Genomic DNA, 21,476 nt, shown 5'->3' with positions numbered 1-21,476 from the left:
AGTGACCAGATGATTAAAAAAAATAAAACAAAATTCAAATTTAGAATAGTAAGGCTGAACAGTTACCACGGAAGCACATATTCTGACCAGGAGAAATTAAAGGGAAGATGGAAACAGTATATTGAAAAATATGTACAGAAAAGAGAAAAGTAGGACATAGTTTTGAAGAAGATTCTTATGAGAAAGAACCTGTAATTCTAGAAAGTGAAGTGAAAACTTCCCTGAAAGTATTGGGAAGAACTAAATTACCAGTTAGATGGAATACCAATAGAATTATTTCAAGCTACAGAGACGGAATCTGTCAAGGCCCTAACAAGAATATGTCAGTAAATATGGAAAATAAAATAATGGCCTACAGACTGGAAATGGTCAACATACATCCCAATTTTTTAAGGAAGGAGGTGCTTAGGAATACAGTAACTATAGGACCATTACCCTAATTTCCCCACACAAATAAAGTGATGCTCAAGGTGATGCAGCAAAGGCTTCCACCATATGTAGAACAAGTGCTGCCAGATGAAGGTTAGTCTGGGTTTTACAGACTATAGTAAAGCTTTTGTGTGGATCATGAAAAGCTGTGGTTTCTCTGAAAGAAATGGGTATGATTCAGCACTTGCTTGTTCTGATGCATAACCTCTTGTTGTGGGCAGGAAGCCACTGTCAGGACAGAATATGGAGAGACAGAAGGGTTTCCTATATTAGCAGACAAGGGTACATTTTATCTCCCTACTTTATAAATCTTTGCAAGAAAATATATGAAAAACTGGCCTAGACTTAGAGTAAGAAGGAGTGAAAATTGGTGGAAGAAACATCAATAACTTAAAATATGCAGGTGAGCATCTTACTGCCTGAAAGCAGCAATGGTTTGAAATGATTTATGAAATTGAAAGGAGAAAGTGCCAAAGCAGGACAGCATTTGAACTTCAAGACAAAAATCATGATTACAGAAGAAATACACAACTTTAACATAGACTGTGTAGATATTGAAATTGTTGAAGATTTCACTTACTTTGGTTTAGTCATCAATTCAAGTGGAGATAGCACCCAAGAAATCAAGAGAAGGCCAAGATTCGGAAGGGCAGCAATGAAAGAATTAGGAAAGATCACAGATGTATCGTTAGAGACCAAGGTTAAGATCATCCTCACCCTCATATTCTAAATTACTATGTATGGATGAGAAAGCTGGACAATGAAGAAGGCTGATAGGGGAAAAAGATGACTCATTTGAAATACGGTGTTGGGGGAGAGCTCTATGGATACCCTGAACCACCAGAAAGATGAACAAGTAGGTCCTTGAGCAAATTAAGCCTGAAACATTGCTGGAGGCAAAAACGGCAAAACTGAAGCTGTTCTGTTTTGCTCATATCATGAGAAGGCAGGATTCTTTGGAAAAGACAATAATTCTGAAAGAAAAATAGAAGGCAACAGGAGAAGAGGGAAAACCACATATGAGATGGATTGACTTCATAAAAGAAGCCATAGGCATGAGTCTTCAGGAGCTGAGCAGGGCTACTGAGGATAGGACATAGTGGATATCACATATTCATGTGGTAACCAGGATTTGGAGTCGTCTCAGTGCCATATGGCGGTACACGTGCACACATGTACACATACATACATCTCTGCCTTCTTTTGGTTATTGTTTGCATGGGAAATCTTTTTCCATTTGTTTACTTTCAACCAATGTGTGTCATTAAAGCTAAAGTGAATTTCTTGTGGACAGCATATATTGGAATCCTATTTTTCTAAATAACTTCTGCCTATCTTTTTCTTTTGGTTGTGGGGTTTATTTACATTTAAAATAATTACTGATAGGGAAGGGCTTATTGCCATTTTGTTCATTGTTTTCTTTATGTCTTTTAACTTTTTGTGTCATTCCCCTCCCCCCAACTCCCTTTGTGTTGTCAGTTTTTTTGTAGTGACATGTTTTGATTCCCTTATTTTTGTGTGTATATTCTATCAATGTTTTCTTTGTGGTTCCATATGGATAAAATATATTTTAAGCTTATAACAATATATTTTAAACTGATACTAACTTATCAGTAACTTTAGTTCTTTACAGCTCGCCTCCCCATCTTTGTTATTGATGTAACAAATGACACATTATATATCATGTACCTATTAGAGGCCTGGTGCACGAAAATTCGTGCACTCGGGGGGTCGCTTAGCCCAGCCTGTGCCCTCTCGCAGTCCGGGACCCCTAGGGGGATGTCCACCTGCCGGCTTAGGCCCGCTCCCCAGGGGGTGGGGCCTAAGCTGGCAGTCAGACATCCCTCTGGCAGCCCAAGAGCCCTCGAGGGATGTCCACCTGCCAGGTTAGGCCCGCTCCTTGGGGGATTGTGCCTAAGTTGGCAGTCAGACATCCATCTGGCAGCCTGGGACTTTATGGGATGTTAACCTGCCAGCTTAGGCCCGCGCCCAGGGGGATTGGGCCTAAGCTGGCAGTCAGACATCCTTAGCACTTCCGAGGGGGCAGGATAGGCTCCTGCCACCGCCGCTGTGCTCGGAGCCATCAGCCCGGCTTATTGGCTGAGCACAGCTCCCCCTGTGGGAGTGCATCGACCACCAGGGGGCAGCTCCTGCCTTGGGCATCTGCCCCCTGGTGGTCACTGCGTGTCATAGCAACAAGTCATTCCTGGTCGTTTCGCCATTAGGGTCAATTTGCATATTACCCTTTTATTATATAGGATTGACATAGACTTATATTCTTTATTCCTTGTCTTTTAATTTCTGTAAGAGAACAAAAAGTGGAATTATAAAGTAAGATTATACTACTTTTTTTTTTTAATACTTGTCGATGTATTTACCTTTACTGTAGAACTTTATATTTTTTCATATTGTTTTAAGTTGCTACCTAATACTTTTTCAACTTGGACTCCCTTTAAAATTTCTTGTAAAGTAGATAACTGGTAATGAACTTCCTCAGCATTTTTTAAAAAAAAAATTTGAGAATTTTTATTTTTTTATTAAGGTATTATATGTGTACATATTTTACCATTGCCCCCCTACTCCCATATATGCCCTCACCCCCCAGCGTTTTGCGTCCATTGGTTATGCTTATATGCATGCATACAAGTCCTTCAGTTGATCTCTTATCTCCCCCACCTCTCACTAACCTTCCCGCTGTAATTTGACAGTCTGTTTGATGCTTTACTGTCTCTGTATCTATCTTTTTGTTCAACGGTTTATAATGTTCTTTATTATCCATAAATGAGTGAGATCATGTGGTATTTTTCTTTCATTGACTGGCTTATTTCACTTAGCATAATGTTCTCCAATTCCATCCAGGTTGCTGCAAATGGTAAGAATTCCTTTTTTATGGCAGCATAGTATTCCATTGTGTAGTGTACTATAGTTTTCTGATCCAGTCATCTGCTGACGGGCACCTAGGCTGTTTCCAAATCTTAGCTATTGTAAATTGTGCTGCTGTGAACATAGGGGTGCATATATCCTTTCTGATTGGTGTTTCTAGTTTCTTAGGATATATTCCTAGGAGTGGGATTACTGGGTCAAATGGGAGTTCCATTTTCAGTTTTTTGAGGAAACTCCATACTGTTCTCCACAGTGGCTGCACCAGTCTGCATTCCCACCAGCAGTGCACGAGGGTTCCTTTTTCTCCGCAACCTCGCCAACACTTGTCGTTTGTTGATTTGTTGATGATAGCCATTCTGACAGGTGTGAGATGGTACCGCATTGTCGTTTTGATTTGCATCTCTTGGATAATTAGTGACTTTGAGCATGTTTTCATGTGTCTCTTGGCCTTCCTTCTGTCTTCTTTGGAAAAGATTCTATTTAGGTTAGTTGCCCATTTTTTTATTGGATCATTTATCTTCCTTTTATTAAGTTGTATAAGGTGCCTGTAGATGTTGGAGATTAAACCTTTGTCAGTGATAACATTTGCAAATATGTTCTCCCATACAGTGGACTTTCTTGTTGTTTTGTTGATGGTTTCTTTTGCTGTAAAAAAGCTTTTTATTTTGATGTAATCCCATTTGTTTATTTTCTCTTTAGCTTCCATTGCCCTAGGGGCAGTATCAGTGAAGAAGTTCTTTCGGCATATGTCTGAGATTTTGCTGCCTGTGGATTCCTCTAGTGTTTTTATGGTTTCCCGTCTTATGTTTAAGTCCTGTATCCATTTTGAGTTTATTTTTGTGTATGGTGTAAGTTGGTGATCTAGTTTCATTTTTTTGCATGTATCTGTCCAATTTTCCCAATATCATTTATTGAAGAGACTGTCTTGACTCCATTGTATGTTCATGCCTCCTTTGTCAAATATTAATTAAGCATAGTGGTTTGGGTCGATATCTGGATTCTCTATTCCATTCCATTGATCTGTTTTTGCCAGTACCAGGCTGTTTTGAGAATAGTGGCTTTGTAATACAGCTTGAAATCTGGTATTGAGATCCCTCCTACTTTATTCTTCTTTCTCAGGATTGCTGTGGCTATTCGGGGTCTTTTTTTATTCCATATGAATTTTTGGAGAGTTCTTTCTAGGTCTGTGAAATATGCCGTTGGTATTTTAATGGGGAGTACATTGAATCTATAGATTGCTTTGGGTAGTATGGACATTTTAATGATGTTGATTCTACTAATCCATGAACATGGTATGTTCTTCCATCTGTTTACATCTTCCTCTATCTCTTTTTTCAGTGTCCTGTAGTTTTCTGCGTATAGGTCTTTTACCTCCTTAGTTAAGTTTATTCCTAGGTATCTTAATTTTTTTGGTGCGATGGTAAATGGGATTGCTTTTTTAGTCTCTCTTTCTGTAAGTTCACTATTGGTGTATATAAAGGCCACAGATTTCTTGGCGTTAATTTTGTATCCTGCTACATTGCTGAATTCATTTATTAAGTCTATTAGTTTTTTATGTACAATATCATGTCATCTGCAAATAAGGACAGCTTTACTTCCTCTTGTTCAAATTGGATGCCTTTTATTTCTTCTTCTTGTCTAATTGCAATGGCTAATACTTCCAGTACTATGTCAAACAGTAGTGGTGAGAGTGGGCATCTCTGTCTTGTTGAGGTATGATCCTTCTATTCCCACCTTGTTGAGAGTTTTTATCAAGAAAGGGTGTTGGATTTTGTAAAATGCTTTTTCTGCATCAATTGATATGACTGTGATTTTTATCTCTCAATTTGTTTATGTGATGTATCACATTTATTGATTTGCGGATATTGTACCATCCTTGCATTCCTGGGATAAATCCTACTTGGTCATAGTGTAATATCTTTCTGATGTACTGCTGGAGCTGTTTAGCTAGAATTTTGGCATCTATGTTCATGAGGGATATTGGCCTGTAATTCTCTTTCATTGTGTTGTCTTTATCTGGTTTTGGTATTAGGGTGATGCTGGCTTCATAAAAGGAGCTTGGAAGTGTTCCTTCCTCTTGAATTTTTTGGAATAGTCTGAGGAGGATAGGTTTTAGTTCTTCCTTGAATGTTTGGTAAAACTTTCCTGTGAAGCCATATGGCCCCGGGCTTTTGTTTGCCAGAAGCTTTTTGATGACTGCTTCAAGTTCTTCCATAGTTATTGGCCTATTGAGCTGTTTAGATTTTTCCTGATTGAGTTTTGGAAGGTTATATTTTTCTAGGAATATGTCCATTTCCTCCAGGTTGTCTAGTTTGTTGGAGTAGAGTTGTTCGTAGTATTTTTTTAACAAGCCTTTGTATTTCGGCGGGGTCTGTTGTTATTTCACCTCTTTCATTTCTGATTTTGTTTATTTGGGTCCTCTCTCTTTGCTTCTTGGTGAGCCTGGCTAGAGGTTCATCAATCTTGTTTATCCTTTCAAAGAACCAGCTCTTGGTTTTGTTGATCTTTTGTATTGTTTCTTTGGTCTCTATGTCGTTTATCTCTGCTCTGATCTTTATTATTTCCTTCCTTCTGCTTACACTGGGCTTTTCTTGTTGCTCTTTTTCTAACTCTTTGAGTTGTAGGGTTAGGTAATTTATTACCATTGTTTCTTGTTTTTTTCAGTAGGCTTGTAGAGCTATGAACTTCCCTCTCAAGACTGCTTTCGCTGTGTCCCATAGATTTTGGATTGTTGTGTTTTCATTGTCATTTGTTGCCATGATGTTTTTTATTTCTTCCTTGATCTCTCTGGTAACCCAGTCATTGTTTAATAGCATGCTGTTTAGTCTCCATGTGTTTGATTTCTTTTGATTGTTTTTATTGTAGTTGATTTCCAGTGTTATGCCACTGTAATCTGAGAAGATACTTGGTATGATTTCTGTCTTCTTGAATTTGAAGAGACTTTGCCTATGTCCCAACATATGTTCTCTCTTTGAAAATGACCCATGTGCACTTGAGAAGCATGTATATTCTGTGGTTTTTGGGTGAAATGTTCTGAAGATGTCAATTAATTCCATCTGGTCTAGTGAGTCATTTAGGATTGATGTTTCTTTGCTGATTTTTTGTTTAGAGGATTTGTCCAGTGGTGATAGTGGGGTATTAAAGTCTCCTACTATGATTGTATTGCTGTTAATCTCTCCCTTGATATCCTCCAGGGTTTTTTTTAAATGTATTTTGGTGCTCCTGTATTGGGTGCCTATATGTTTACCAGAGTTATTTCTTCCTGTTGGATTGTTCCCTTTAGTGTTATGAAGTGGCCTTCCTTATCTCTTGTTATGTCCTTCACTTGGAGATCTAATTTGTCAGATATAAGTATTGCTACCCCAGCTTTTATTTCATTTCCATTCGCCTGGAAAACCTTTTTCCATCCCACCTCAGTCTGTGTGCATCTTTTTTTCTGAGGTGGGTTTCTTGTAGACAGCAGATATATGGGTCTTGTTTTCTTATCCAATCTGTTACCCTATGTCTTTTGATTGGGGCATGTAATCCATTTACATTTAAAGTTATTATCAAGGGGGGGCTCACAGCTGTTCGGTGGTTGCCGCAGTTGTTGATTTTCAAGCTTCTGATAAGATCCACTTTATCTTTTAAGATGGCGCGGTTTCCGCGTCCGAGCCCGTAGCTCCGAGAGGGGACCCAGCTGCAGTGTGAGCTGCCAGGTCAGGGGAACCCGTCCAGTAGTCCCCCACCTTCTCCTGGAGTCCAGCTGTCCCTCAGCTCACTAACAAACACTCCCCGTGTGACCTTCAGCTGCTCTTTCTTTCTGCTCCGGGACAAGGCTCGGAACACATCTGTCTATTCTGCCGCCATTTTTCTCCTCTGCCTTGCCGTATTTTTCCAGAGAACTTAATTTTATATTCATTTTTGAAGTAGATAGGATATTTTACTGGATATAATGTTCTCAGTGGACATCAGCACTTTAAATATATCATCCCTGTGTTTTGACTTGCAAGATTTCTGCAGAGGAATCTACTGATGATCTTATTGAGGAATCTGTATATATGTCAGTCACTTTTTTCTTGCTGCCTTTAATCTTTCTTTGCCTTTGATTATCATGTTCCTTGATTGAGATTCTTGGATTCAGATATTCATGTCTTTCCTTAAATTTCGGAGTTTTGGCCATTATTTCTTCAAATAAGTTCTCTTCCCCTTTCTTTATTTTTCTTCCTTTTGGACTTCCTTAATGCATACTTTTGATAATTTTCCCTGAGTCCTTTAGGCTCTGTTCACTTTTCTTTATTTAAAATTTTTGCTCTTCTGTATTTTCAAATAACTTCAAGTTTGCCAATTCATTCTTTTCAATTTGAGTCAGCTTTTGACTTCCTCTAGTGATTTTTTCAATTCAGTTATTCCTTGTTCCTCTACTGGGATGTGTGTCTGTGTGTGTGTGTGTTCTCTGCTTTCATTTGAGATTTTTGTTGTTGTTGTTGTTGTTGATCTAACTTACATATTACATGGTATAAGTTTAAGGTTTGCAACATGTTGATTTGATACATTTATATACAGGGTGGGGAAAAAGTAGGTCTACAGTTGTGAGTGGGTGATTTTGTGTATTCACAACTGTAAACCTATTTTTGCCCCACCCTGTATTGAAGTATGTAGCTTTGGCTAACACCTTTACCCTGCCACATAATTATCGTGTGTGTGTGTGTGTGTGTGTGTGTGTGTGTGTGGTAAGAACATTTAAAATGTAGTGTCTTAGCAATTTTGAAGTATATAATACAATATTGTTGACTATAATCACTATGATGTACATTAGATCTCCAGAACTTACTCATTTCCTAGTTGCAAGTTTGTACACTTTAACATCATTCCAGTTCCCCCACATTCCAGCCTCTAGTAACAACCATTCTACTCTCTGTTTCTGAGTCTACTTTTTTATATCCCACGTACAATATTTGTCTTATCTTACTAAACATAATGCCCTCCAAAGTTCATCCATCCAGTTATAGAAAATGGCAGGATTTCCTTTTTTCTTGTGACTGAATATTTCTGTGCCTGCGTGTGTGTGTGTGTGTGTGTGTGTGTGTGTGTGTGTGTGTGTGTGTATGTGTATGTATTACACCTTCATTCATCTGTTGATGTACACACTTAGGTTGATAACACATTTGGCTGTTGTGAATAATGTTGCAATAAACATGGGAGTGCAGGTATCTTTGTGATAGCATGTTCTTCTTTCTTTTGGATGTATACCCAGAAGTGGGATTTCTGGTTCATATTCAACATTTTTCTTAGTATTTGGCTTTCTTCAGTTTGATTATGATATGCCTAAGTGTAGATTTTTTGGAGATATATAGATATAGATATAGATATAGATATAGATATAGATATAGATATAGATATAGATATAGATTGGCTTTGTGTTCTTTGAGCTTCCTGGATCTATGGTTTGGTGTCTTTATCATTTATTTATTTTGGAAATTTCTCAGTCATTAGTACTTCATTTCCCCCCCCTTTCTGGTATTCCTATTATGCATATGTTACAACTATTACAATTGTCCTACAATTCTTTGATATTCTGTTTCATTACTTTTTCTTTTATTTTTCTCTTTGCATTTCAGTTTGGGAAGTTTATGTTTCTGTATCTTGATGATGTTGGATTTAAAAATTTCTTTCCAGTTCATTGGAAGTGTATTTAAATACAATTCAGTTCATTTTTTGTGTTATTTTTTATCATATTACCTTGCTAGTTTCTTAATTATTTGTATAATTCTGATTAAAATGTAAAAATATGGAACTACAACTTCAGAGGTCATAACTTAAAACAAGTGACATTTTGATCAAGCATACAATCTTAGACTAGTTGAAGAATGAGGGTGAGCTAATACAATTATAGTTGAATTCTGTTTTATATACATTATTTGTAATTATTTTTCTTAATATGACATTTTAGGGATGAAGTATACCTAACATTTAAAATGAAAAATATTTGAATATTTCAACTTTATTTTTAATAATCTTTTTTAGGAGCTGTGGTCTTGAAGAACCTTGAAATTAAAGAAAATGCCCTGGTAGGTTTTGACTGTAAGAAATTTGTTAGTGCGTTTATAGACTTTTTCCTGATTTACTTTTTCACTTTAAATCATTTAATTTTGAGAAAAATTTTTGAAAATAAGTTTTGTAAAATGTGAGTTTTGCAAAATGAATTCTTACTCTTCTTAAAAGCACAAACTAACAGTGTAATTTTCTCCATATAAAAATACTTCTAATGTTACTTTCTATATGATGTTATTTTTAGAAATATTTATTAAAGTATAATTGATATATAATGTTATTATTAGTTTTTATATGTTTTTATTTTCCCAGTCATCTTCAGTATTTTATATCATTTTAATAATTTTTTACTATAGAATTGAGTGGCATTAATTACAATTAATTACATTTACAGTGCTGTGCAACCATGACCAGTATCTGTTTCTAAAAGTTTTTCTTTATGCCAAAGGGAACTCTGTAACCATAAAAGATACAACTTCTTAGACTTCCCTGTAGACCCTGGTAACTGCTAAATGTATTTTCTATTAATTTGCCTATTTCAGGTACCACATATAAATGGAATCATGCTATTTTGTCATTTTTCTGTCTGGTTTGTTTTACTCATTGTAATTCCTTCAAGGTTTATTCATGTTGTAGCATGTTTCAGAACATCTTTCCTTTTTATGGCTTAGTAATATTCTATATGTATATGCAACATTTTTTTTTTTTTCATCTGTTGATGGTCACTTGGATTGTTTCTGTCTTTTGGCTCTTATGAACAATGCTGGTATAAAATTGACATATATATATATCTATAAATTTAAATAAGCATCGAAGGTAAAGGGAAGGTGTACGTTAACTTTAAACCCTTTAAATAATTCTAGGAAGAAAAAAGTAGTCATCTGTTGTGTACTAATATTTTACATCTGTATTTTTTGTAGAGTCAACTGGATGTACCATTTAAAATTAAAGTTGGTTATATAGGTAAGCTTTGTTTATTTGTATGTTCCCCTTGCTGGACATGCAACCAGAATAATATGCTTAGTATCCTTATACTGTGATATTTTTAATGTTTTTGAGCATTAATTGAAAATAATAATGTGTTTTTAATCTAGATGGAGCTTAATTTTATGAAAAAAATATTGTGCGGTCTATATATACTTTGTCTAATATGTATGAAATTATATGCCTTATTAGGTGTTAAAAATGAGTTAATTGAGAGCCAGTGGGTTACTAGAAAGCATATAACCCCTCAGTTTTTTAGGTTTCTGACTAGTTATCTTTGCTGTATTCTGTTTGCCCATGGATATGTGGTGTAACAAGTAGGGTCTGGGTCAGCCAGACAGTGTGGCTAGGGACCTATCAGAAACTGAGTTTCTACTCCAGAAGTTTTTCTAGGTTGCCCTGAATATTGAGCTAGTTCTTGACCTGTATTATTTTTCTGGTGCTCATACTTTACATTTTTTCCCTTTTTAAAAATTGAATTTATTGGGTTGACACTAGTTAACAAAATTATAAATATTTCCAGTGCACAATTTTATAACATACCATCTGTATACTGTATTGTGTGTTCACCACCCCAAGTCAAGTCAAACATTTTATGTGTATTGCTTGAGAAAAAACTAATTAGAATATGATATTTTAAAATGCTTAATAAAAACTTGTGTTTGGTTTCTTAAATTATGTTGGTTTATTGTTTTAACTTTATTGTTTAAATTAGAGGCCCAGTGCACAACATTCGTGCACTGGGGGAGAGGGGGAGGTTCCTTAGCCTGGCCTGTGCCCTCTCGCAGTCAGGACCCCTTCGGGGATGTCTGCCTGCCATGGAGGTGGGAGAGGCTCCTGCCATCGCCTCTGCGCTCGCCAGTTGTGAGCCTGGGTTCTGGCTGAGCGGCGCTCCCCCTATGGGAGTGCAGTTACCACCAGGGGGCAGCTCCTGCGTTGAGCACCTGCCCCCTGGTGGTTAGTGCACTTCACAGCGACTGGTTATTCTGCTGTTTAGTCGATTTGCATATTAGCCTTTTATTATATAGGATTACTGTGTGAATTTTATTGCTTTAAATTTTACGCAAGATGGTAGTGTCATTATTTGAGATTTGAAAGTATATACATATCTTTGTTGTACAGATAAGTTTGTGTAGTAGGATTTATAGAATGTTATTGCAACATGTTGGTTTCAGTGGGGGAACAAGGTATTTTGAAAGCTCATCTAAATTATATGATTAATGTCTTAATAATTTTGTGCATTTATGGTTGGTGTTAGACATTTGCCTAAGAAAATTTTCATTATTTTAATGTTGCTGAGACTCAAAGGATCTCTCTTCTCCCTTAAAGACATTTTAGTATAAGAAGGGAAAACATGTCACCCATTATTATCCACCTAGCATGTTTATTTTTGCATATTTCTATATGATTTTTTACATGTATACCTTTTGTAATCATGGAATATGTATGATTTCATATTCTATTTTTTAGTTAACATTTACTAAAGATTTCTCATAATCCATGTTGACTTGACCTCATTTTAGTGTTATAATCTAACGAATACATATTTGGAAATTGTAGAGTAATCCTGTATTTCCAAAGGTACAAAAATATTTCAGTGAACATATTGCCTCACCATATTTAACAATGATAATAAGGTAATTTTCAGTGTTAATATAAGATAGTGGAAAACTGTTCAGTAATGTAGAACTATTTTGTGTGTTTCGAAATGTTCTTAGGTGCAATGTTCCCTGGAAAAAGCTAAAGAAAAAAAAGATAGTGGAAAGTATACTGCATTAAGTACCAAATACATAAGAAAAATTTGAGACTCATTTAAGGTGTTGTTTGCATACCCCTAACACAGCACCTGTCTTTAATATCATTATTGTTTTCTTCTGCTAGACAATAAGTTTTTTGAAAAGTGGATTTAATTTTTATTGTATTCATACCACTTAGCAAAATACCCAGCATTTGGTAGGCACATAATTTGTTGAATGAAAAAAGTAATGCTTCCAAATGAGTGGTACAGCAATATAACCAGTTTTATGGGAACATACTGTTCCCTTGCTATTATTGGATACTAGAGGCCCGGTGCATGACGTTTGTATACTCAGGGGGTCCCTCAGCCCAGCCTGCGCCCTCTCGCAGTCTGGAAGTCCTCAGGGGATGTCCAGCTGACGTCCTAGGCCTAGGGGGAGCGGGCCTAAGCTGGCAATTGGACAACCTTAGCAGTGCCGCAGAGGCGGGAGATGTTCCCGCCACCGCCACTGTGCTTGCCAGCTGTGAGCTCAGCTTCTGGTTGAGCAGCGCTCCCCCTGTGGGAGTGCACTGACTACCAGGGGCAGCTCCTGTGTTGAGTGTCTGTCCCCTGGTGGTCAGTGCACGTCTTAGCGACTGGTTGTTCCACCATTCAGTCGATTTGCATATTAGCCTTTTATTATATAGGACTAAAGGCCTGGTGCACGAAATTCATGCATGGAGGGTGTCCCTCAGCCCAGCCTGCACCCTCTCCAATCTGGGAACCCTCGAGGGATGTCCGACTGCCCATTTAGGCCCGATCTCAATAGCATTCCAGGACTGCTGGCTCCCAACTGCTCACCTGCCTGCCTTCCTGATTGCCCCTAACCGCTTCTGCCTGCCAGCCTGATCACCTCCTAACCACTCCCCTGCCAGCCTGATTGATGCCTAACTGCTCCCCTGCCAGCCTGTTTGCCCCTAACTGCGCAACCCTGCAGGCCTGGTCACCCCTAATTGCCCTCCCCTGCAGGCCTGGTCCCCCCCCAAGTGCCCTTCACTGCAGGCCTGGTTGCCCCCAACTTCCCTCCTCTGCCGGCCTGGTCACCCCTAACTGCCCTCCCCTACAGGCTTGATCGCCCCCAACTGCCCTTCTCTGCTGGCCATCTTGTGGTGGCCATCTTGTGTCCACATGGGGGCGGTCATCTTTGACCACATAGGGGCAGCCATCTTGTGTGTTGGAGTGAAGGTCAATCTGCATATTACTCTTTTATTAGATAGGATGGAGGCTTGGTGCACGGGTGGGAGCTGGATGGTTTGCTCTGAAGGGTGTCCCGGATCACGGTGGGGGTTCACTTAGGTCGTGGGGCGGCCTGGGCTAGGGGCCTGTGGTGGTTTGCTGGCCAGCCACGCCCCCCAGGGACCCAAGGGGAGGCCCTGGTATCTGGGATTTATTTATCTTCTATAATTGAAACTTTGTAGCCTTAAGTGGAGGCCTGGGCTGGCCAAGGTGTGCAGAAAGCTTGGCTTCCCCCATCGCCAGGGGAAACCCTAGCCTCCTGCTCTCTCCAGCTCTATGGATGCCGCCATTTCTGTTTGGATTTATTTATCTTCTATAATTGAAACTTTGTAGCCTTGAGTGGAGGCCTCGGCCGGCCAGAGTGTGTGGAAAGCTTGGCTTCCTCCATTGCTGGGGAAACCGAAGCCTCCCTCCTGCTCGCTCAGAGGCCACAGCCATTTTGGTTGGGGTTAATTTGCATATTCACTCCTGATTGGCTGGTGGGCATAGCTTGTGGGCGTGGCTTGTGTGTAGCAGAGTGATGGTTAATTTGCATATTACTCTTTTATTAGATAGGATACTTTATACTTAAAATTTTTTAAATTCTCACCTGAGAGTGTATTTTTTTGTGTGGTTTTGAAAATATATTTTTATTGATTTTTTTTGAGAGAGAGAGGATTATCTTTTTTATTGATTTTACGAAGAGAGGAGGGGAGAGAGAGAGAGAGAAAGAAACATCAATGTGAGAGAGAAACATCAATCAGTTGCCTCCGTACACACCCTGACCAGGAATCGAATCCTCAATCTTTTGGTGTATGGGATGATGTTCAAACCAAATGAGCCACCTGGCCAGGGCTATACTTTATGTTTTTATTGTTATTTTAGAGTATACTTTTTCTACTTAAAAAAAAAATTGCTGTAAATCAGCATGCTATGTTACTCTGGCAGCAGCCTCATATGTCTCATGCTCATATGTCAGCAGCCTCATATGTCTCATATTACTCAGGCTCCTGATTGCATCATTTTCTCTTGTGCTTGATTTAATTTTGTGTTGTTTTGTATGTTAACCTTTTGTACAGGTTTGTAGCCTAGGAGCAGTAGGCTATACCAGTGGTCGGCAAACTCATTAGTCAACAGAGCCAAAAATCAACAGTACAACGATTGAAATTTCTTTTGAGAGCCAAATTTTTTAAGCTTAAACTATATAGTTAGGTACATTGTTATTAACTTAATTAGGGTACGTGGTATTTTATGGAAGAGCCACACTCAAGGGGCCAAAGAGCCACATGTGGCTTGCAAGCCGCGGTTTGCCAACCACTGGGCTATAATATATAGCCTGGCTACATAGTAGGCTAGACCACTGAAGTTTGTGTAAGGGCACTCTATGATGTTAGCACAATGTCAAAAATCACCTAACGATGAATTTCTCAGGACATATCCCCATTGTTAAACTGTGTGTATAATCTCTACATGTGAAAAATAAACTCTTACATAAAGTAAATAATCTTTTTTAAAGTATAAGGAAAGTACTTCTTACAGAGATTTAGAGAAAGAATGGGGATATTCTAAGTTATAATAAAAAGGATTGTTGGTTAATGGAAGAAGAATATTAATATGATTGTGGTACAGATAGCCATAAATAGAAACGTATAAATATTTAGGATATCATTTCGTAGACTTTCCAACAATATTGATTGATACAAATAATTTCAAATATTCACCACAAAGCCTTATTTTTGGTTTTAAAATAGCTTTCTATAAAGTGACTGAACTTGTAATCATTTCTAATGTCTGACAGAAAATAGGCTGATAGTAAATGTAGTTTAAATGAATATTTTTTTGTGTTTGTTTTTTTTTTTTAATGTAGGTAATCTTAATCTTAAAATTCCATGGAAAAATCTTTATACTCAGCCAGTTGTAGCTGTACTGGAAAATATTTATTTACTCATAGTGCCTTCTTCAAGTAAGTCAAATTTTAAACATTATAATTTAAATTACTCTTTTTTGTAGATGGAAAATCTTTATATTTTATTACTGTATTTATTCAAAATATTTTGGGGGAATTTTTTTGTGATTTTTAAAATATATACATTTGGTGGTAGGTAATTGAATTAAATTGGTTTTCACACTAAATTTTTGCAGACATGGAATTAGTGATTATTTTCTTGTATGTTTTTTGTAATGAGTACATTTAAATTTAAGGTAATTAAGATTCTCCCTTTTTATGCTTCCTTTAGTAATAAAATATGATTCTTTAAAAGAAGAAAAGCAACTTTTGGAAGCAAAGCAACAGGAACTAAAAAGAATAGAAGAAGCCAAACAAAAAGTAGCTGATCAAGGTAAAGAAAACAAAGAAGAATTGAAATAAGAAATGGGGAAAAGACAAAAATATTGATCACATTTGAATATTATTTTTCTTTGGAAGCACTGAGATTACTTAACAAATATGAGAGAATCTTATTACATGGGACATTTTAATGTATTTAATGTGTTTTATCATGTTTATAAAAATTTTTACTTATTAGACATTTATCTTAGGGCAACCACTGGGCTATACTATAAAAATTTATATTATAAAAATTTTTACTTATTAGACATTTATCTTAGGGCAAATAATATACCTAGCTTTTAAGGGAAAGGTTAGTTTTTAACTACAATAATTAATTGGATCAAGTATGTTTTCTTACCTTTCTAACCTTTTCCTTTTTATTCTCCTTATATCAGGTCTCCTTTTGCATATGCTGAGTCCCTTTATATATTTATACTTTCCCAAATCTGTTTATTTATCCTCTGGCTTCACATCCTTTCCTATTCAACCTAGACCAAATGGTCCATTACTTCAACTTCTTCTTTTGTTGGTGGAAGAGATGTCCTGCAGAAGTCGAATTCCTTTCCACTTGTGCTGCATGAAGCAGCAGCAGCTATTTTTACTCAGACTCTTAACTTCTCCCTCTAGTGAATCTTTCTTCTTAACATGCAAATATACTGTAGTCTTTCTTATCTTCTTACCTATCTATCTATCTATATATATGTTAGGAAAAGAGATAGCTTTTATTGGCATTTTTAAGTGGAGGAAATAGGGATAGTAACTAGTTGTTATTAAAGGCATATTAAAAAATTAGGAACCTCAATTTTTTATTCTTTCTATTCCCCTGAAAAATATTGAAACTAGAGATAGTAAATAGGTTTTAGAAAAAGAAATACCTGATGAACTTCCTTCATCCTTGCTGTAAAGAAGAGAGGGTAATATCTTGTATCTTCCTACTTTGTATTCATCAGGAGAATCATATTCAACTATTTTATACACCTAACCACAGACAACTTATGTTATCTCTAATTTTAAGGGAGATTCCATCTTTCCTGCTTTCTCTAGCTTTTTCATATAAGCCTATTATAATTCTTACATAATAATCTTCATTGTTGTCCATATCTTTATGTACTCAGTTATAATTAACAGAGAGAAGTTTATAAAATTTAATGCCAATAAATTTTGCAAGGTTGGCTTTAGTTTCACTGAACAAGAAACTAGTTTTTAAAAAAATATATATTTTATTGATTTTTTACAGAGAGGAAGGGAGAGGGACAGAGAGTTAGAAACATCGATGAGAGAGAGAGACATCGATCAGCTGCCTCCTGCACACACCCCACTGGGGATGTGCCCGCAACTAAGGTACATGCCCTTGACCGGAATCAAACCTGGGACCCCTCAGTCCGCAGGCCGACGCTCTATCTAGTGAGCCAAACCAGTTTCGGCAAGAAACTAGTTTTTGAAAACAACTTAGTTACCTTTGAAAATCTTTTGGTATGGAAGATTTTTGAAAAGCAAATCTACAAATATTGATTTTTTTCTTTAACAAGGTAACATTTATATTACCTCAATATGTGGATATTTATAGAATATATTTTTCATTCAAGTTTAAAAAGGAATATTTGCAATTCTAGAAAAACTCCTGGTGGAGAAACAGGACACTTTTACAGAAAAATTAATTACTCAGATCATAAAAAATCTTCAAGTGAAAATTTCCAACATCCATATTCGTTATGAAGATGATGTAAGTATTTTAACAAATGAATCTTGTTTTTATATTTATATATATATTCCACTGTTTATGGAAACCTGCTCTGTAGTAGCCCATCTATTAGCAGTGGTTCTCAACCTTTCTAATGCCGCGACCCACAGGTTGAGAACCGCTAGCAGGGTCGCCTAAGACCATTGGAAAACACAGATATTTACATTACGATTCATAACAGTAGCAAAATTACAGTTACGAAGTAGCAACAAAAATAATTTTATGGTTGGGGGTCACCACAACATGAGGAACTGTATTAAAGGGTCGCGACATTAGAAAGGTTGAGAACCACTGAGCTACTGGAAAGTGAAGGAATAGGGCTGAAAATGACATGACCTTTCTTTTCTATAACTATAGTTGTAATTTGCAGTCTTTACTGCCTTGGTTACAATTCCCTAAAGTGTTCAAAGATCAGATAATGAAAGAAAATGCCTATCTTAGTACGTGTGATAGTTGGGATTATGAATTTATTATATGGTTTTAAGACACTTTAAATTATATGATATTAATCTCCTGGAAAAAAGCACTGGTCTAGGAATCAGTAGAGCAAGATTTAACTAATTGATCTTAAATAGATCATGTATTATCTCTAAAACACATAATAATTAGCTTCTCATAGTACTATTATGAGGGTCAATCATTTTTATAAGCTTTTTTTTATAAAGTGTAAAACATTGTGCAGATTTATTGTTATTTTAAAACACTAACGCATTGGTGCTTAATATTTTAATTAGTATGTATCAGGAAAAAATATGGAAATAAAAGTTGTTCTGGAAAGCATTAAATGTTTTTGAATGTTTGAAATTGCATTCTGTAATGTAAATTTTGTTCAACTACTAAAAATCTGAGACAAATGTACTGTGTTTTCCTCTTTAGATCACAAATCAAGAAAACCCACTGTCATTTGGCATTTCTCTTCAAAATCTCAGCATGCAGGTACTTTGTTTAAAAATAAACTTAACCATATTTTATTGTGTAGTTAAACTACAAATTGCTCTTCATTTATGCAAGCATCAGAAATAGATGTTTATATAGAATTAGTACCTATAGTACATGGATTGGATTGGAACTGAGGATAGGTAATTTCACATTTGAAAAAATGGTTGATAATCAAATTCAAGTTAAAATACGAGGGCCTATTATTATTTGCTAATTATTGATATTTGATACTTTTTTTTTACTTAAAATCCATCTCTTGTTTTTTAAAAGTATTTTTTATTGATTTTAGAGAGGAAGAGAGATGGAGAGAGAGAGAGAAACATCAGTGATGAGAGAGAATCATTGATCGGCTGCCTCCTGCATGTCCCACACTGGAGATCAAGCCCACAGCCTGGGCATGTGCCCTGATTGGGAATCGAGCCGTAAGCTCCAGGTTCATAGGTTGACGCTCAGTGCTCAACCACTGACCCTTGTTGGCCAGGCCCATTTCTGAGAAACTTTTAGAAACTTTGATAAGTCATGAAAAGTATAAAGAAACAAACCACCATGGCCTCACCATTATTAATAATGTGGAATACTGATAAAAACTCTCAGCAAAGTGGGAATAGGGATTATACCTCAACATAATAAAAGCCTTAAATGACAAACATACAGCCAATATCATACTCAGTGGGCAAAAACTAAAACCATTTCCCCTAAGAACAGGAACAAGACAGGGATGCCCACTTTACCACTCCTGTTCGACATAGTACTGGAAGTGCTAGCCATAGCAATCAGACAAGAAGAAGAAATAAAAGGCATCCAAATTGGAAAAGAAGTAAAACTGTCATTATTTGCAGATGACATGATATTGTACATAGAAAAGCCTAAAGACTCCATAAAAAAATCTACTGGACTTAATAAATGAATTCAGCAATGTAGCAGGATACAAAATTAACACCCAGAAATCTATGGCTTTTTTATACATTAATAATGAACTCACAGAAAAAGAAACTAAAAAAATAATCCCATTTACCATTGCAATAAAAAAATTAAGATATATAGGAATAAACTTAACAAAAGAGGTAAAAGACTTGTACTTGGAAAACTATAGTACATTGAAAAAGAGATAGAGGAAGACATAAACAAATGGAAGAATATATTCTGTGTTCATGGATTGGCAGAATCAACATCATTAAAATGTCCATACTACCCTAAGCAATTTATAGATACAATGCAATCCTCATTAAAATACCAATGGCATATTTCACAGACCTAGAACAAACACAAAATTCACATGGAATAAAAAAATACCCTGAATAACCACAGCAATCCTGAGAAAGAACAAAGTTGGATCACAATACCAGATATCAAGCTATATTACAAAGCCACTGTTCTCAAAACTGCCTGGTACTGGCACAAGAACAGACATATAGAACAGTGGAACAGAACAGAGAACCTAGAAATCGACGCAAGCCATTATGCTCAATTAATATTTGACAAAGGAGGCAAGAGCATACAATGGAGTCAAGGCAGTCTCTTCAATAAATGGTGTTGGGAAAGTTGGACAGATACATACAAAAAAAAAAAGAAACTAGATCACCAACTTACACCATACACAAAAATAAACTCAAAATGGATAAAGGACTTAAGTAAGATGGGAAACCATAAAAACCTTAGAAGAATCCATAGGCAGCAAAATATCAGACAAATGTCGTAGCAATAGCTTTACTCCTACAGCTGCTAGGACAGTGGAAACTAAGGAGAAAATAAACAAATGGGACTACTTGAAAATAAAAATCATCTGCACAGCAAAAGAAACCAACAAAACAAGAAAGCCCACTGTATGGGAGAACATATTTACCTATCTCTGATAAGGGTTTAATCTCCAAAATTTATACAGAACTCACACAACTTAACAAAAGGAAGAGAATCCAATCAAAAAATGGGCCAAGGACTTAAATAGACCCCTTACAAAAGAGGACATACAGAAGCCAAGAGACGTATGAAAACATGCTCAAAGTCACTAATCATCCAAGAGATCCAAATCAAAACGAGAATGAGATACCATTTCACACCTGTCATAATGGCCATTATTAACAAATCAACAAACAAGTGCTGGAGAGGATGTGGAGAAAAAGGAACCCTCATGCGTTGTTGGTGGAAATGCAGACTGGTGCAGTCACTGTGGAAAACAGTATGGAGTTTCCTCAAAAAGTTAAAAATGGAACTGCCATTTGACCCAGTAATCCCACTTCTAGGAATATATCCCAAGAAATCAGAAACACCAATCAGAAAGGATATATGCACCCCTATGTTCATAGCACAATTTACAATAGCTAAAATTTGGAAACAGCCTAAATGCCCATCAGCAGATGAGTGGATTAAAAAACTGTGGTACATCTACACAATGGAATACTATGCTGCTATTGAAAAGAAGGAACTTTTACCATTTGCAACAGCATGGATGGACCTGGAGAGCATTATGCTAAGCAAAATAAGCCAGTCGGAGAAAGATATATATCACATGATCTCACTCATATGTGGGATGTAATGAACAACATAAGCTGATGAACAAAAATAGATCCAAAGACAAAGAAACACTTAACAGACCGTCCAACCTCCGAGGGAAGGCAAGGGGAGCGGCCGGGCGGGGCGGGGGGAAGGGGTAGGGGGTGAGAGATCAACCAAAGGACTTGTATACATGCATATTAGCATAACCATGAACATGGACACTGGGACAGTGGGGGCTCGTCCTGGGGGGTGGGAGTGGCCAGGGAGGGGTCAGTTGGGAAAAGGAGACATATGTAATAACTTTAAACAATAATAATAAAAATAAAAGATTTCTAGTGGAACATAAAAAATAGATACCAGGGGAGTTAATTTTTATAAAAAACAATAGAAAATGTGGCATACTTTATGTCTAATTTTTCAAATTGAGGAATTTTACAAGTCTAAGAGCACACAGAATTATGAAACATTCGCTTTTAATGGAAAGAAAAATTGGTAAAATTGTCAATTTATGTAAGTTTTAATACTTTAAAAGAATAAACTGTTATGAATACTGCTATGCTTTCCTCTAGCTTCAGAGATAAACACCCTAAGTTTTTAAACATTTATATAATATAGCCATTAAAATTATATATAGTATTTGGTAGGTTTTGAAG

The 21,476-nt window shown here is 36.6% G+C and overlaps 1 protein-coding gene across 6 annotated transcripts in view; it reads left to right on the top strand.

The window, feature by feature from the left end:
- VPS13A (vacuolar protein sorting 13 homolog A) overlaps positions 1-21,476 on the top strand; it is a 215,167-nt gene that overhangs the window by 24,016 nt on the left and 169,675 nt on the right. For all 6 annotated transcript variants that reach the window (XR_013814532.1, XR_013814533.1, XR_013814534.1 and 3 more), the window contains exons 2-7: positions 9,319-9,362; positions 10,266-10,308; positions 15,189-15,284; positions 15,559-15,660; positions 17,264-17,373; positions 18,268-18,327. Coding sequence is in view for 3 of the 6 variants with exons in the window: in XM_079790912.1 (XP_079647038.1) it covers positions 9,319-9,362; positions 10,266-10,308; positions 15,189-15,284; positions 15,559-15,660; positions 17,264-17,373; positions 18,268-18,327 (455 nt within the window). In the remaining 3 variants the exon portion in view is untranslated. The remainder of the gene's footprint in view (positions 1-9,318; positions 9,363-10,265; positions 10,309-15,188; positions 15,285-15,558; positions 15,661-17,263; positions 17,374-18,267; positions 18,328-21,476) is intronic.

The sequence above is a fragment of the Cnephaeus nilssonii genome, assembly GCF_951640355.1.
Source record: "Cnephaeus nilssonii genome assembly, chromosome: 14".
Taxonomy (NCBI): domain Eukaryota; kingdom Metazoa; phylum Chordata; class Mammalia; order Chiroptera; family Vespertilionidae; genus Cnephaeus; species Cnephaeus nilssonii.
This window is presented reverse-complemented; position numbering and strand designations above follow the sequence as displayed.